Source organism: Limulus polyphemus, unplaced genomic scaffold (genome assembly GCF_000517525.1).
Source record: "Limulus polyphemus unplaced genomic scaffold, Limulus_polyphemus-2.1.2 Scaffold7458, whole genome shotgun sequence".
Classification (NCBI taxonomy): Eukaryota; Metazoa; Arthropoda; class Merostomata; order Xiphosura; family Limulidae; genus Limulus; species Limulus polyphemus.
In genome coordinates, this window is record NW_013673068.1 from 1 (window position 1) to 18153 (window position 18153).

An 18153-nucleotide genomic window follows, 5' to 3' on the forward strand; every position below is an offset into this window, starting at 1 on the left:
TTGTCTTTGTTTAAGTTAGATTAAGTCCAGTGAGTAAATTACAGTCTATAATGTTGTCTTTGTTTAAGTTAGATTAAGTCCAGTGAGTAAATTACAGTCTATAATGTTGTCTTTGTTTAAGTTAGATTAAGTGTAGTGAGTAAATTACAGTCTATAATGTTGTCTTTGTTTAAGTTAGATTAAGTGTAGTGAGTAAATTACAGTCTATAATGTTGTCTTTGTTTAAGTTAGATTAAGTCCAGTGAATAAATTACAGTCTATAATGTTGTCTTTGTTTAAGTTAGATTAAGTGTAGTGAGTAAATTACAGTCTATAATGTTGTCTTTGATTAAGTTAGATTAAGTGTAGTGAGTAAATTACAGTCTATAATGTTGTCTTTGGTTAAGTTAGATTAAGTCCAGTGAATAAATTACAGTCTATAATGTTGTCTTTGTTTAAGTTAGATTAAGTCCAGTGAATAAATTACAGTCTATAATGTTGTCTTTGTTTGAGTTAGATTAAGTGTAGTGAGTAAATTACAGTCTATAATGTTGTCTTTGTTTAAATTAGATTAAGTGTAGTGAGTAAATTACAGTCTATAATGTTGTCTTTGATTAAGTTAGATTAAGTCCAGTAACTAAATTACAGTCTATAATGTTGTCTTTGTTTAAGTTACATTAAGTCCAGTGACTAAGCTGTGGTCTACAGTATTGGTTTTAAGATACATTAAGTTCAGTGACTAAACTTAAGTCTATAATATTGGCTTTGTCTAACATACATTAAGTCCACTGACTAAATCCATACAAATGTGATATGCATAGTTTTCCCAACTTACCTTCCATTTCACGTGATCGGTCAATATTAGGACTTTGGTAAAGCAGTTGTCTACTTGGAGAGGGGGAATGGCCTTCTGAAGTTCGTCGCAATTCTAAATAGTTACAAATTAAAGAGAAAGTAAGGAAGGTAAGCATAAAGTGATCTAATGTAATACAGAGGATTCTAAATTTACATTACAGTTAAAAATAATTTACTGTTTTAAGTTGTTAATAATAACTTAATAGAATTACAGCATATTTGTTCTAAAGTACACACACATAGTCTATGAGTACACACAGAGTCTATGAGTACACACAGAGTCTATGAGTACACACACATAGTCTATGAGTACACACACATAGTCCATGAGTACACACATAGTCCATGAGTACACACATAGTCGTGTAACTAATTTCATCCAGTTTATGTCCTTAGCCTTTCCTAGGGTTTTCTTGCACTGTCATTTGATTCTTACATCCAAATTAAAACTTTCAGAAAGTTTAATGAAATTAATGAAGAGACTCTTGATTTTTGAAATGTGTTTATTTAAGATCTGCAGAAACATAAGTTAGTTGGAACTAGTTTCATTTTCCAACTTAAAATAATACTTTATATGTTTAATGTTAGTTTGATGTTAGTGGTAATTTGAAAGGGGCGTGAATCATTTTAATTAATTTTCTAAAGTTTCTATTCTTAAAAATTGACTCTGTGTACTTATAGACTGTGTGTGTACTTACAGACTCTCTGTGTGTACTTGTGTACTTATAGTCTCTGTGTGTACTTGTGTACTTATAGTCTCTGTGTGTACTTATAGACTGTGTGTGTATTTATAGACTCTCTGTGTATTTATAGACTCTGTGTGTACTCATAGACTCTGTGTGTACTCATAGACTCTCTGTGTACTCATAGACTCTGTGTGTACTCATAGACTCTGTGTGTACTCATAGACTATGTGTGTACTCATAATGGGGTCAAAGATCAAACAACATCAAAATGGATATTTTAGGCTCCTGTGTGGTCTTATTCAAAGCAATCAAGATGAATACTGACACAAATATAAATTTTCATAATTTTGGGTTTTTGGTCAATTACTCAGCCGTATTTTGACCGATTTACGTGGGATTTGGAACAAAGATTCTTTTTTTATAGGTTTCATGCATATACGTACAAGAATGTGGGATATGCCAATTTCTGGTCATTTTAAGATTTTAAGGAGGCCAAAGGGTTAAATAAGCCTATAATTTTCAGGGTTTTTGTTTCAACCAATTTACATGGAATTTGATACAAAGATACCTTCTTGCAAGTCCCAAGCAGTTGATATATACAGTTTTTTATTTTTCTGGTGGTGTCAGAATTGGCCGTATTGGAATTGCATGGCGGAAACATGTTGCATTCATCAGCATATGTTGGCCTCTTTAATTTACAACTTGATTTAACAAATGATTTGTTTATTTTCTAAACAAATTGATGCAGTTGGTTACCAAATGTAAATACTCCAGCAGCATAGCTAGACATAAGCAGCTGCTTAGGGCCCCAGGCAGTTTAAGGGCTCCATGATTCATGAAGATTTTTTTTTTCCATCAGAACATTGACTTTTGTCTGATTTGATATTGTACTCATTTGACAAAAAAAATGGTTTTCAATTAAAACCAATCAGAAATACATAACTCTGTAATGGATGGATATTTAAAAATTACAGTATGACACTTCTTAGTCAGGCACTCACGTGGTATACGTGCACTGATTGGTTGCTAAGTGCAGTACACATACAGTGTGGATGATCTGAGAAAGATACTGCATGATAGTATTATTGTGTGATTGGAAATGACTTTTAACAGTGTGTTTAATAGTATATGTTGTGTTGGTGTATTTCTGTATTGTGGAAATATTGCAATTAGTATTTTTTTAGGTGGTAGATGAGGGGGCCAAAATATTCCTTTTTAGGACTCCAAGTGGTATATCACTGCCCCTGTAGATCATTCACTGGTGTTTGATTTGCTGTAATTATTAATTGTATCTGTTGCAGGATTAACCCTGTTTTTAGTGCTACACTGTTGATACATCCATGTCAGGACATGGTGTATATGTAAACGTGTTTCAAATTCGTAAAATCCTTAAAAAAAAATTAAATCAAATAAATTAAAAAGGTATCTATGCATATTGAACCAAGATATAACTCTACCAGGTTTCAAGTCAATTTGACAAGAAATAAAGGAATGGCTATCAGACATAATTACAATTTAATCAAGATACTTTAGTAATCTTTCAAGATCTGATCATGTACTACCTTCTATCACTGGATTAAAATCAAAACAACCTAAATAGTAATAGAAATTATCTTTCATGAGTTGTAAACAATATGTACTTTACTTGTATTCTTCTAACCTAGTCATAATGTGTAATTGAACAATGTACTAACTTTTCCACAGCAGTTTATTAGAAAACAGAAGAGATCAAATGGCAATGTGCATACACTCTCAACAGCTAACAAGGTACTAATTACTTAAATAGGTATTAAAAACTATGTAAAGTTCATAAAATATTTCAATAGCTGTTTCATTAACAGTAAACTTATTCTTATACAAGATCATACATAAAATATGAGCAGCTAAAAATAATGTAACTCCTTGATGAGCTAATCATGTCCTAATATTGTGTACATCTGACTGACAGTCTTCCTGGAAAAGACCAAACTTGGACAACATTTCAGCATTCTTGTGGATGCCTCCATAAAAAGTGCTGAGGTGTCATTTAAATAGGTACTTACCTTCACTCACATAAATAGCTTTTCTTGTTCAGTACTGCCTCTATAGGCAAAAAGAACTTTTATGCATGCCACAAGCCTTCTATCTCCCCTCCATTAGAATTGACTGATTCCAATGAGTCTCTCATACAAATTATCATGCATTAATCCTCCACCAATAAGAGTGCGATATACTCTCATGATGCATGCGACTCCCTCTATTCAATTCTACCTAATTAGCACTTTGGGTTTTGGCAAAAGATGGAAATACATTTTCAGTGTAGGAAAATTATAACTTCCAATACGGTACCTTACCTCCTCTCACATAAATAGCTAGAATCCTACATTGAATAGGTGGAGGGACTGGTGTGATGGAACAAAAAATGCATCTATCAAAAGCATCCAAAGGACACCTTGAGACTAGAGAGTCAAGAATCTGATGTGGGGAATTGCATCACTTCTGAACCAGGTATACTTTTGCCCATTGTAGAAAGATGTCGCATACATGGCCGAAAAACAGAGAAGCACATCTAATTGGGAGAGAACTATGGCCGGAAAGTGATCCAAACCATGCAATATTTATGAAACTCAATCCCAGAAATTATAAAAATGGGTAAAGTGAAAAGGATGAGCCCCTAGGTGTAGAGTGGCTAGAGTGCAGTGGACCTTACACAGCAAGTCAACTACATCCAAAACCCATGCCGCTGGGAACCAACATCTGCATGGGGGTAAGATGAGGATCATTCTGCTGGTAAGTCAACTACAATCCAAAACCCAGGCCACTAGGAACCGACATCCATGTGGAGGTAGAAAAGAGGATCATACCATCTTCACCACAAGTTCATGAGACTGGAGGGAATCTAGTACCCCCAGACTCATGAATGGGGGCACACATGAATATGATAAATTGATAGATCAATCTGGAAACCCGACACCCGGTATCAAAAAGATGTCTACATAATGTAAACCATCTCCCTCAAAAGTGAAATTGACCAGAACCACCCCAAGCACATTAACATCTTCAGAAAAAGAAACATCGAAGGATAGTGGAAAAGAAAGAACTGTAACAATCCACAATTACCTCTACTGGGCCCCACAACACTGATGGAGTAAAATGAGGTAGGAATATAGACATCTGTAATACATGTATGAGGACATATATTGATTGGTTCTACTCTAAATCCAAAACTCAGCCACTGGGAACCGACATTCACATGGTGGTAGGATAAGGGATTACAATCAAAGAGGTGAACTGCAATTTTGAAATCTCACTCCCATTTGTTTCTATGTTTTATATTGGAGGATATCACGTCATCTACACCAACAGAACACCACCGCCGTACTCCAACCGAATGGTTTTATAATCATTTCTATTTTTTGTTTGTATGTCATTAACCCATTCATTAACCCACCAGAAGAAAAAGAGGGGTAAAATGCAGTGGAGAATCTGGAGGAACAACAACACCTGAGACAGTGCAATGGGTGACTACAACAACTTATTTTTAAAAGCAGACCACACCAATTTATTCAATACAAGGCATGGCAGGGATAGGTAGCTATCTCCTTCTGCTTTACCAATGTAGGCCATGGGAGAGTACAGTCTGGGACATACAAACTTGTGAAGTAATTCTATCATGAGGATAAACCTACAAGAGATCTTGTGGAACACCCCATCTGTATAGTGTGAGTTCTGTGGCCATGGAATTATAATATGTAAGTATGCTTGGCAGTGTGGATTTGAACAGTTAAAGAATACCACTCATCAGGTCAGGTACCACTCATCACAGAGTGGGATCTAAACAATGAGCATTAATAAGAGGGAAAAGGGCCCCTGAAAAGAATAGTGATAAAAAAAACTTACCCAGTCAAAGTCTCACTGAATTCTGATATTCTGGAATGGCTATAGTCAGAAGAAAATAACCCAAAGAGGAAGAAAACCATGATCCAATGCAAACAGTGAGAGATGAAACATATCACGAGTAGTCCACATGCCTGATCAAAGAAGTACTTCCAAAGGATGATAAAGATGAAATGCCAAAGAAAAGGTAAGGTGTCGAATTGGGTGAGAACAATGTACAGGAAGAAGACGATAAAGAGGAAAAAGCCAATTGAATGAAGAGCCGAAACCAAATGGTGAACGAGGAGGAAGGAGAAAGAACACGAACAGAGGACAGTTACCAAGGGAAAAAGATGTGGGAACGGACACCACAGAGGGAAGCCGTGCAGGCAATACAACAGAGGAGAGCACTCACACGACATATGAGTCTATCTGGTTCAGGATGAGGAAAAGGTGTGAATTGGAAGGAAGGGAAAGTGGCTAAACAGACGAGTTATCTTCATAAGCCACTGAAGTTTTAAGGAGGAAAAACGATCTGGAGAAAGGGGAAGATATGTAGAAGGATAAAAAGTATGAGTGAACAAAACAAGCCAGTAAAGAGGCTAACCATTGGGAGAAGCTGGATCACCTAGCCAATGACCAGAGAAAAACCAGGCATGAAGACGGAGGACAAGAAGGTCTGGATGAAACACCAGTGACTGAGGGTGTCGAAGAAGGGACAGAGACAGAGGAAAGGGTAACAGAGAAGGAAGTTGGAGCTGGAGAAGCTGCAGAAACCACAGCTGAAACGGCCGCTGAAGTCAAAGCCCATGGAAAACAAAAGGATCGAGAGACCACTCCATCGGATAAATATTGTAATATTGTCAGGATAGAAATTTGATCCATGACAATAAAGAAAGCACCCAGAACATGACACGCAATGATAGGAATATCCAGCGTGTGGGCCCAAAAAGAAGATCCAACATATGAATACAGGGGGATGGAGAATGGGTGCCACACAGGTGATTGATATAAGAAACCACTGAAGAAAAGTCATAATGAACGATTTCTGGCCAGATGGAGAAAATGAACCAAAACATGACCAACAGCAAGAAGCTCCAGGACGTTGTTTGGATAAAACCTCACAGCTGCACACCAAAAACCTCTTATTTTCCAGTTGATAAACCCACGATCCTTCATCCCCAAAGGGATGCATCCATGAAATGTGGAAAACCAGATAAGGAGGAGGAAGTGGGACACCCACCGATGTGCGAGTCATATCTAACCACCAATGCCAATTGATGACGAGGGTAGAAGAAAGGGTAATAAGAGCTGACAAAGGATCCTTGTGAAATCCCACTGGTCATGAAAAGCCCATAAAAGGGCCCATATATGGGCCTTTGCGAGCTGTAATCAAACTGGAAAACCATCAAACAAAGTCAAAAAGGAGAAGGACAGTAAGAACTTCTCCAACTTGATTAACAGCGCATTATAACTACCTCCAGCTGAAAAGGGTAACAGGCAAACTCCTGTTCAGAATGAGCAAACAATAGCCAGTTCCCCAATGAGGAAAGCACAATCAAATAGCATATAATTGATGAACAAATGCTCTGAATGCCCAACAAATCATACAGGACCAAAACAAGTCTGAAGAGTAGTGCATTAATTTAGAAACCACTCCGTGTAGAATAAACTGAATAGAGGGTCACGAGTGACAAAATATTGGGATATGCAAATAATTATTTGCAACATTGCTCTTTGTCACCAATAAACCTGAAGAAAAAGCCCACCTAAGGACGAGAAACGAATCCAAGGTAAAAAGGGGGAGATTGAAAATTATGTACCTCCTCGGACAGATGCAGGTTGGTGGCAGATCCCAAGTTATGGGGAAGGAAAAGGGAAAAAGGAACAAAGGAGGTGAGGAAAAAAATAATAGGACAAATCCCTCTGATAAAACCCAAAGAACTCATAGAACTCTGGTAAAAGATCACCAAAGGGTAACAATATAATATAGTTAAGCTCCTACTGGACCAGATTCCTCTATTTAGTCTCCAGTACTGCTGGGAAACATGCCCATCAACACCGAATAAAACAACAAGATAAGGAACCCCTGGAAGGTGGAAAGGGGCGGGTATATAAGGACCAGGAGGAGAAAGAAATAGAGGCATGTCATGGCTCCAAATGCGACAAACATGCAACCAATGAGGAAGGCTAGAGTGTTGATGCACAGATTACAAATGAGACTCCAAAGTCTCAGATACACAACTGAAAACATATTATCAAAGAAAAAATACAGAAATCCCAAAAACAAAGAGGCAACAAACATACCCAGGACATGGTTGCATCATGACCCAGAAAATCCCAACTACAGTGAAACCACATGTATAAAACAAGAGCCGAAGACAACAAACAAGCGAACATGGAGGTAATAAGAAATAATAGAAAAATGGGGAATTGGATAAAACATAACATATATAGAAATCATGTCAAAAAATAATATATTAGGCCTAGATGATTCTGCAGGAGGGGTAGGAAAAACACTGCAAAATCTGGTGGTGTAAAAAGGCTATAAAATCTCCTTTGGCCCAAACAGGTTCGGCTTGTTCAGGAGGATTATTGGGGCAAGTTCAGGAGAAAAAGGTTGACCCATATAAAAAATCAATCTCATGATGGATAATAGCCGAGAAATCAAACGACAGGTCTCTCCCACCTGCCACCTGTGAAAATAGTGATAGAGGTATAACACCCAAAGTGAGAACATGAACCTCAGAAATAAATTTAGAAATAAGTCAAACAAAAGTGTTTGATGTAAAATATACGAGTGTGAGAAAAAAAAATAAAGACTGGGAAATTAAGTTAAATTAAAAGATTTCTTTAATGTAAAGAAAAAAAATAATAATGAAGGAATCCCACTTCAGAAATTAAACTATTACAATCGCGATTCACACGAAGAACACTAAAGAAAAAAACGTATGAACACAAGTACTGCCAAATGAGAAGTAATAGTTTGGTAGAATTGAATAGAGGGAGTCGCATGCATCATGAGAGTATGTCACACTCTTATTGGTGGAGGGTTGATGCATGATGATTTACATGGCAGATGCATTGGAATCAGTCAATTTCAATGGAGGGGAGATAGAAGGCTTGAGGCATGCATAAAAAATTTTTTTGAGTATAGAGGGCAATCAATGAAAATAGCTATTTATGTGAGAGGAGGTAATGTACCATATTGAAATTGATCTTTTCCAGGCAAATTTTCTCTTCAAAGTACACACCATGAATCAGCCTCTGTTTATGGAATCTGTCAAAGAATCAGATTATCACAGAACAATAGATACTATATTAGCTCTTTCACACTCTAACTTTGTATTAACTTCTAACACCAAATTATAACACTATATGAGGTACTATATTAACTCTTTCATGGTCTAGCCATGTAATCACTTCTAACATCAAATTATAACACTATACGAGGTACTATATTAGCTCTTTCAAATACTAACTATATATTCACTTCTAACACCAAATGGTAACACTATATGAGGTACTAATTAAATTCTTTCACAAGCTAACCATGTATAAAAAACTCTAATGGCAAATCATAACACTATATGAGGTACTAATAGTTTTTTGATGAGTTACATGCTAACTTTACCAAGATGTAAACATACTAATCAGTACTAAAAGATAATGTGACACCTAACTATGAGTTGTGTTATATTAGAGAAGAGTTTCTTCTAAAGTTGCGAGTTGAACATCTATAATCATGTATTTCAACATCAGTAACCATGTATTTAAATGCTATTATTCAAACCTAAAAAATGTTTCACTCACTAGATGAAGCCTTTCTGAAGGTGGATGTTGGTGAGCCAATGGAAGATCTTTTTATTGGACTACCCGAAAGTCTACGAGCTGGCTCTCCTCTTAAAATAGCATCATAAGAATTTCCCAAATCATTGACTTTATCAATAGTGATTGCATAGTCTGAATGTTCCTTGACCAGGGGCTAAAATTAGGAAAAACTGTGATGTAGAAATTGTAGAGAAATAAATCTTCACATAATCCTTGACATAAAGCTTAATCATAGTAGCTTTACATGATATCAAATAGATAGGCTTTATTTAAAATAAATATCACTTACAATTATCATTAGTACTGTTCTTCAAAGATAAAAAAAACAATTACTATAATGGACCTCAAATACCTCATTATAACATGTACAGAATCTGTTCTTATTCTCCAGTTACTTCCAGAAATTAAAGAATCGTAGCTTTGCCAACATCAAACCTAACTTATTTTTCATACATTGTCTCTTTTCACACACATTACAGTACCCCACCTTACTTAATATCAAATTGAAAATAATTTTAAACAGTCTATATACAGAAATTATAATGGTTTTGTGTTAGTGAAACTAACTTTAATCTCCATGGCTTGTTTCCGCAGCATCTCCTTTTCTACGGCAACAGGACCAAGATTTTCCACCTTGGTTTCCATGGTGGTCAACCAGCTAAACACCTTTTGCCTGAGAGTCTCATATGCTGAGAGCTGTTCGGCACGGACTTTTCCAGCCTTCTGTCTCTCCAATAGAGCATCATAAAGCTCTTTCCACAGTAGCTCAAGGCTCCTGATCTTCTCCTTAACTGTCGTGGTATCCGTTACATCTCTCTTACTCACCAGACTTTTACCAGTTGCGACAACTTGCTCAAAGTCGTCCTTTTTGGAATTGCGTTGATTCAACACATCTTCAATATGGGTTGCATATTCATGAGCACTTAACTGCTGATTGTCGTATCCTTCTACAGACTCTAACATGTGGTCAAAAGATTCTTCAACATGACTAGCCAGCTTTTCAAATGATGACAATAATGCTGATATCTAAAGAAAAGACTTTACAGTTTCATAAAAACTTCACACTCAAGGATCTTCTTTTGTCCAAAGCAAACAAATGCTGGACTCTAAGAATCTTTAACTAGTTCAAACTTTTATTCCTTCCTAATAAATATATATTATTTAATTCAATTGCTTTATTTCTGTTAAGAAAATAAATATCTCCTGAATAATTTTCTCTTTTACACATGATATACATAAAGACTATGAATAATCTTTTACCACCTTATTTAATCTGATTCAGACCACAGCATTGGTGTTAAAGCAATTTGCTTATGTAAGAAGCATCTCAACTATCACAGTATCTTTATTATTATAACACACTCTTCATTACTTTCTCTCAGAAGTTCTTATTAATACCTTCATTTCACAAGAAAAATGGACATTAACTATGAATAATTACTTTTCAATAGAAAAGTTTACCAAAAATTATTTCATTCCTTCTTCGGAATATACATGTATCCCTAAAGTGCAATTTTTTGTCTTTTAGATATCACTTATCTTTATTACATTTTTTAAGCTACTTTATTATTTAGTTTTTTTTTACGATGTACAACTTTTGTTTTTTATTTTAAATTTAAACTTTTACTTCAAGTTTTAATACCACTTTTACACAACACATTAGTTTCTAACAAATTTTTCTTTGTTTAAGAAAACAAATTTTCTCTGACATTTGTTTACAGAATAAGTAGCTTTTACAATCCAATATATTTAGTCAAAAACAAAGCAACTTTCTTTATCCATTAAAATCAATCTTAATGGTGTATGTTAAAAAAAAATACCTCGTCCAACAATTCTTTTCTTTTATGGGCTCTGTCACATAACTTTTCGAATCTTGTGTTTACATCACGCAGTTTTGATTCAACTTTCTTGGTAAGCCTAGGATTGGAGCTGTTGAGTAAATCTTTTGCAGAGTTATTTACAGCATCAATAGTCGGTCTCTGACTGTTAATATCCGACTGAAATATCCTGTGTTCCTGCACCTGAAGTATGAAGAACAGACATTTATCATAGGATTACCAAACACACATGTTGGCCTATTTTGTACTTACCAATTTAAAATTTCTTTTTACATTTTTTGTAAATAATACTACTTCAAATATATTTTTGATAGATAATGAATTAAAATCTATTACTCACAAAAATGTTCTAACTGAATTAGATTCTAAACCATCCATTAAGAACAATATATACGCATTGCAAATATGTAATCAATCAGCATAAAACAAAATAACTTATTATACACAAACTACATAAATGTCTCTGCTCGGAAACACTACTCATCTCCTCTATTCAGTAAAAAATTATCTTGATGTAATAAAATGTCTAAAGTTACTCCAAGTTCAAACTTACCTGTTCCTCTAGACGTTCACGGACAAGACTTACAGACTTGCTCTGACTACGCTGCTTTCCTTCAGCTTCATCTAGCCACTTCAACAGTCGGTCAATTCCATCTTGAATGTCCTGAGAGTGAACAAGTACTGTCTGAAGCTCATTGCTCTTCTCGTTGAGGCTACTGTTAAGCTTGTTGTAGTCATCTTCCAACTTTTTAACTCTATTCTTAACCGATTCCTTTTCTGCCTGACTGACATCAGTTTCCTCTAAGCTGTCTAACAGGGACTTACCAGCTTGCTTAACACTGGTGATTAGACGGCTCTGACTGACAACGTCCAGGCTGAGAGCCTTTACTCTGTCAAGCTGATCTTGTACGATTCTAGGTTCAGCTGCCACTGGTTCCTCTATCAGTTTCTTGGCAGTTTTCTGAACATCTGTGAGCCACATTGTAGCCTTTTCTACACAGTCTGCATAATGTCTCTGTTTCTCACCTAGTCCAAACAACTGGTCACTGAGGCGGGTGACCTGGGATAACAAGTCCTGATAAGCTGAAGTCACTTTTGCTACATCAGTTTTGACCATACTATCCCTTGGTTCCAGATAAGAAAGACGATGAGGAAGATTAGTTCTGAAGTCATTCAAGACTTTGGTGTATTCCTGTGTAATGTAAGAACATGTCAGTTACAGAATCATGATCTGTGACAGAATGATTACATTAAACAAACTAAAGTATTTTGTTAACCAAGACTAATCATACAAAAAGTATTCATATGTTTCTCAAGATAAGAAATCTCTACATATCACCTGAGTTGACATTTACAGACACTAATCTATAATCATACCTTTGATTCATCCATAAACTTTTGGGCAGCCATAGTAATAAATCGCAAGTCTGCTTGATGGGCTAAAACATCATTTGCAAACACCTGTTTAAAGGAACAAATGAAACATTACTGTTCACTTCTTCGGCCCCACACACCGAATAAAAATTGTACATGTTATTCAACACTTTATTAACAGAAATGGTCTGCTGTAAATAACAACTTCCATAAAATTTATAACAATACTCAGAAGTTCTATATAATCACAAATTCCAAGTATTAAGTAACAGATTTACAACCAAGGGCACTGTTAAGAGCAAGCTTACCCAACTGTTGATTTAATGCAACTTATTACTAAATATTTATATGAGGTGTTTAAGATTGTAAAGGGAACTGATAGTGTTGATGCATCATCTTTTTTCATACTTAATGACAAGAATACTAGGACAAGGGAACATAAATATAAATTTTTGGCAAGTTAGGAGTCATCTTCAGCTAAGACAGTTTTATTTTTCTAACACAGTGGTTGGCCTTTGGAATGGGTTGCCTTCAGATGTTGTGGAGGCAGTAAATTTAAGTGAGTTTAAGAGAAACCTTGATAAGTATATGAATAATAAGGGCTGACTAAGATTTTTTAGAATTTATTTATTAATAGTTTTAGTATAGTTTAGAGAATGGAACACCCGAAATGGATCAATAGTTCCCATGTTGTAATAAAAAAGAGTAGTGTTATCATCTGACTAGTTTACATTACAAACATTCTTAGAACATTTTAATTTCAGCTCTCTCATCTAGTCTTTAAAATTAAACATCGGCAAGGGCACACACATTTATGTTGGCTGTAAATTTTTTCATATAGATTACACAAGCAAATATGTCATAAGAACGTATCATTTCAAGTTTAAATTTCAAAAGTTTCCACAGGGATGGACTCCACCCCTCATGCGTAACTCAATTTACAGTTTAAGTTAACTGAAAAATTGGGTTTTCCTTTTATATGCTAAACAAAGACCTCAAAAATTAATGTTTTAATTCACAAAAACCTAAAAAATAAAATCATTTTGATAAGTTTTTTTATAAAGTATTTTGTTGCCACAAACTTATACATCCTGCTGTCCCTGAGTTGAGACATGTCACCCACGTCTTTCTCCTTCTCCACAAAAACTACCAAGAAAAACCTCCTCCTACACAAAAAACTGATTAAACTACAAAAGCATTGACAAAATTCTTACACAATAACAGTTACTGCTGTCCCTAAGATGGCACAGGTTATCTATGTTTTTCTCCTAAGCAAAAAACTGATTAATCTACAAAGATAAAGCCAGAAATCTTACACGATAACTGTCACTACTGTCCTTGAGACGGTGGAGATCACCCATGTCTTTCTCCTTCTCCACGAGAGTTTGCTGAGCACGATGCAGCCAGTCTCTGAATGTTTGGTGTTCACTCTATTTAAGTGCAAAAACTCAATTTACATTCTCAGTAACACCCATAAAGGCAAGTTAATTACTTAAACAATATCCCAGTGATAATACAAAAATAAAGTAGGTTTACTCATTAAAAGTATGTAGATTATAATCATTCTAAGGTGAATATAAAATGGCAATAATCATCATATAAATCTAAAAGAGATCATGAGATTATTTTCAAACAAAATTGTTTTCTTTATCGATGTCAACAAATTATCTTTGGTGACCTCGATCCCACTTACGGAGAACTTCCTTAGCTCATCTTGAGCTGAGGTAAGTTTTCTAACAATCCTTTCACATTCTGTGTTTGTTCTATCGTAGCGTTTCTTGAGGTTATCCGAGTCCTTCTGGATTTGATGAATCTCATCCTTGCTCAGAACATCAGCTCCTTGTTGAACAACTTGACGAACTTGATCCAAGCAGGTAGTGACTGGCCTCTGCTGATCATCTAGGTGATCCTTTATAACCTGTGTGATTTAATCATTCCTGCTAGTCAAGTACATAACCAAGAAACAACTGATCCATCAATTGATCCTTCCTTTGGGTAATAAAAATTCTTCTATGGATAGTTAAATTAAATTAAAAAACAGTCTTTTCTGCTTTAAACAATAACATATATTTTTATTTGAGACTGATATATGGTGTCAAATTGATTCTGTATGTTTTGAAACTTCAAAGCATCATTTTACGATGTTTTTACTCTCTATATAAACGCATTAATTAGTAAATGAATTATTAAGTAAAACTAAAGTGAATAAGGTGGAAAAACAGGTAATCATAAAATAAGTTGTGAATGTGGAAGCATGCACATACATGAGACAAAAAGGAATCTACAACAAAGAGAAAATGAACATAAGCAAAGTGTTAAAAATATAAAACAGATGTTTCATAGAACATAGCATATAATCAAGTGGGAAAATATTACATTATTAGCCTGCCCTAAAACACTGACAGCACCAGAAATATTCAATAGATTATTTAAATTTGCTGATCATATTAAAGTTTTAGGTGTTACTAGATGCAAGGAGGATGATATCACTTTACAGAATGTTATCATATGAGGATAAGTTAAGATCTCTGAACTTGTTTTCTCTTGAAAAAAAAGAGTTAGAGGGGATCTGATTGAGGTGTTTAAGATTGTTAAGGGAACTGATAGTGTTGATGCATCATCTTTTTTCATACTTAATGGTGAGAATGGTAAGACATAAGACTAGGAGACAAATATAAATTTTAGCAAGAAAGAAATCATCTTCAGCTAAGACAGCTTTATTTCTCTAACACCTCTGGAACAGGTTGCTTTTCGATGCGTTAATTTAAGGGAAAGCTTGATAAATTTTTTAATGATAAGAGCTGGCTTTAAGTTGTTTTTTTTAGTTTAATTTAGTGGATATCAGCTGTTCTTTACTCACCACAAGTAATATATACCAGTTTTAATTTAATTTAATTCTAGTTTAATTTAGTGGATAAGACAGACTAGATGGACCAAAAGGTCCCTTGCTGTTCATTGGTGTTATTTGTGAATTACTGGGACAATTATATCTAAAAAACACAATGAGAATGTATTACACAAGGATGAGAGATTAATGGGGCAGAATGTAAATAAACGACAGATAATAATAATTTAAATAAAAAATCACATGATTGAGGAAAATGTAGAAAGAGTGTATGAGATCTTGTAAATTACACTCCTGAAGATAAAGCATTGAAACAAAATCCGACATGAAACTGTAGAACAGTTAATGCTTTGAAGCATTGAAACAAAATACGACATGAAACTGTAGAATACTTAATGCTTTGAAGCACTGAAACATAGTCCAACATGAGACTGTAGAACAGTTAATGCTTTGAAGCATTGAAACATAGTCCAACATGAGACTGTAGAACAGTTAATGCTTTGAAGCATTGAAACATAGTCCAACATGAGACTGTAGAACAGTTAATGCTTTGAAGCATTGAAACATAGTCCAACATGAGACTGTAGAACAGTTAACACTTTGAAGCATTGAAACATAGTCCAACATGAGACTGTAGAACAGTTAACGCTTTGAAGCATTGAAACATAGTCCAACATGAGACTGTAGAACAGTTAATGCTTTGAAACATTGAAATATAGTCCAACATGAGACTGTAGAACAGTTAATGCTTTGAAGCATTGAAACATTACAAATTAGAAATGCACAAGCCAAGGTTCATGTGTTCAACATTACAAACTAGAAATGCACAAGCCAAGGTTCATGTGTTCAACATTACAAACTAGAAATGCACAAGCCAAGGTTAATCTTTTCAACATTACAAACTAGAAATGCACAAGCCAAGGTTCATGTGTTCAACATTACAAACTAGAAATGCACAAGCCAAGGTTCATCTTTTCAACATTACAAACTAGAAATGCACAACCCAAGATTCATGTGTTCAACATTAAAAATTAGAAATGCACAAGCCAAGGTTCATCTGTTCAACATTACAAACTAAAAATGCACAAGCCAAGGTTCATTGTTGAATAATATAAACTAGAAGTTAATAAGACAAGTTCCATATTTTAATTCATGCAAGCTAAAAGTGTATATACTGAGCTTCTTATACTAGGTGATGCAAGATTTAGAGGTTTTATTGATTTGGTTAAGTGAATGTGCAAAATAAAAGGCATTGTGATATTTGGAAAAAAATAAAAAACTTCTTTCTTTATAACTAAAATAGCCTAAACTGACTAATGATATTACATTAGTTACTCGATGTTTTCTTGTACTTGTTTGGAAACTATCTCTAGTTTTTTTGAACTCATGAAAAATTAAAGAAGAGAACGTCAACATTTATTATGCATTGCAGCTAATAACATTGCTGTATTGTATGACATATATATGTTTAATAATGAAATGTTACTAGAATAGTCAGAGTAAACTTTATGTACTCTTGAAAAATTGTTCTTTTTGTAACCATTAAATCTCAATAAATACACTTCACAATAACACTCAATCACCCATATTTACTATGCATTGCAGCTAATAACATTGCTGTATTGTATGACATATATATGTTTAATAATGAAATGTTTATACAAAGACAACTTAGAAAATATTGAGATAAATTTTGAAATAGTTATAGAGTTATGCTTTTCTGTGTGAAACTTAGAAAAATTGGTGTGGTTATTTTTAATAAAACATAACTGTTTCTCTCTTTCTCACTATACTATGTGAATATCAGATTTTCACTTATTGCTCAACTTCTAAATGAACTGCGTATTCTAAACTATAACTATAGACGGCATCTCCCATATAATTCTAAAAACATATACTGAACCACAGGCAGGAAGTATACTAATTTGTTTTATTTATTTTAAGAATGATATATTTAGACATTTTGCAAGCATTTCATATCCGAGTTTACCATTTATTTCTGTGTAATATAATTATTGAATTATTATTAAAGTTATAGTGGTGGTGGTGTTTTTTTACACGAACACACATTTACCTTTGCCGAGTCGAGCTGTTGCTGAAGTTCATCAACATTTTCTCTCACCAGTCCAAGTTCAGCAAGTTGCATCTCTACATCTGCAATCCAAGTTAGTAACTTTGAAAGACTGTCATCGCAGAGTCTGTATTTTTCCTCGACAGCCATCTGTAGATGTACCAGAGGTTTTCTTACTAACTTTAGCAACATGATCACACATACATCATAAACTACAACAGCCATTATGTATTAAAGAATGAACAAAGTAATGCATTAGTTTTATTTTCGTCACAGATTACAGTTAAGACATAATTTTGAAACATTACTGCACTATTTAGCTGAAAATCCATAAAAAACTATTACCTGCTAACTAAGAAATTTTATGTGAAGCATAACAACATTAATTATGAAAAAACAATAACTGTTAAAAAGAATAAGTATTTTCTTTTAAAAGTTAGAAAACTACATAATAATAATAGTTTTAAGTTAGAAATGCTACAACATGTAACTACAAACTACTTTTAGAAACTACAAATTCATCATGCTCAATGTTGAAGTACTGCGTGTTAAACCAACATTCCTTAGTTTAAGCCAAGCAGAATGTTAAAACAATCCCATGCCAACCACGTTAATTTAGTGATAGATATGTTGCAAGTGGTTATTCTGTTAAGTCCGGTAAGTAAATAATGCTGTAGCAGTTATTAAGCAATAATAAGCAGGTATATTTTGTAAGACGTATTTTCAGATTTCAGGACAAGATGTATCCTCACGGCTTCTGCTCTACTCAGAGGTAACAGTGAGAACATCCACGTCTGGAGACCTGTGAAGAAGAGAACA

General features: G+C 34.4%; 1 protein-coding gene across 1 annotated transcript in view; it reads right to left on the reverse strand.

Annotated features, from left to right (window-relative positions):
• Positions 1-814: 814 nt before the first annotated feature.
• The window catches only part of LOC106474629, a gene marked incomplete at its 3' end in the record, with an annotated part of 35672 nt that continues 18333 nt past the window's right edge, over positions 815-18153 (reverse strand). Inside the window, exons 8-16 of the mRNA XM_013935320.2 lie at positions 17338-17484; positions 14112-14336; positions 13735-13848; positions 12422-12505; positions 11598-12236; positions 11027-11227; positions 9774-10232; positions 9189-9360; positions 815-907 (exon numbers count right to left, since the gene is read on the reverse strand). Of these exons, the coding sequence (XP_013790774.2) occupies positions 815-907; positions 9189-9360; positions 9774-10232; positions 11027-11227; positions 11598-12236; positions 12422-12505; positions 13735-13848; positions 14112-14336; positions 17338-17484 (2134 nt within the window). The remainder of the gene's footprint in view (positions 908-9188; positions 9361-9773; positions 10233-11026; positions 11228-11597; positions 12237-12421; positions 12506-13734; positions 13849-14111; positions 14337-17337; positions 17485-18153) is intronic.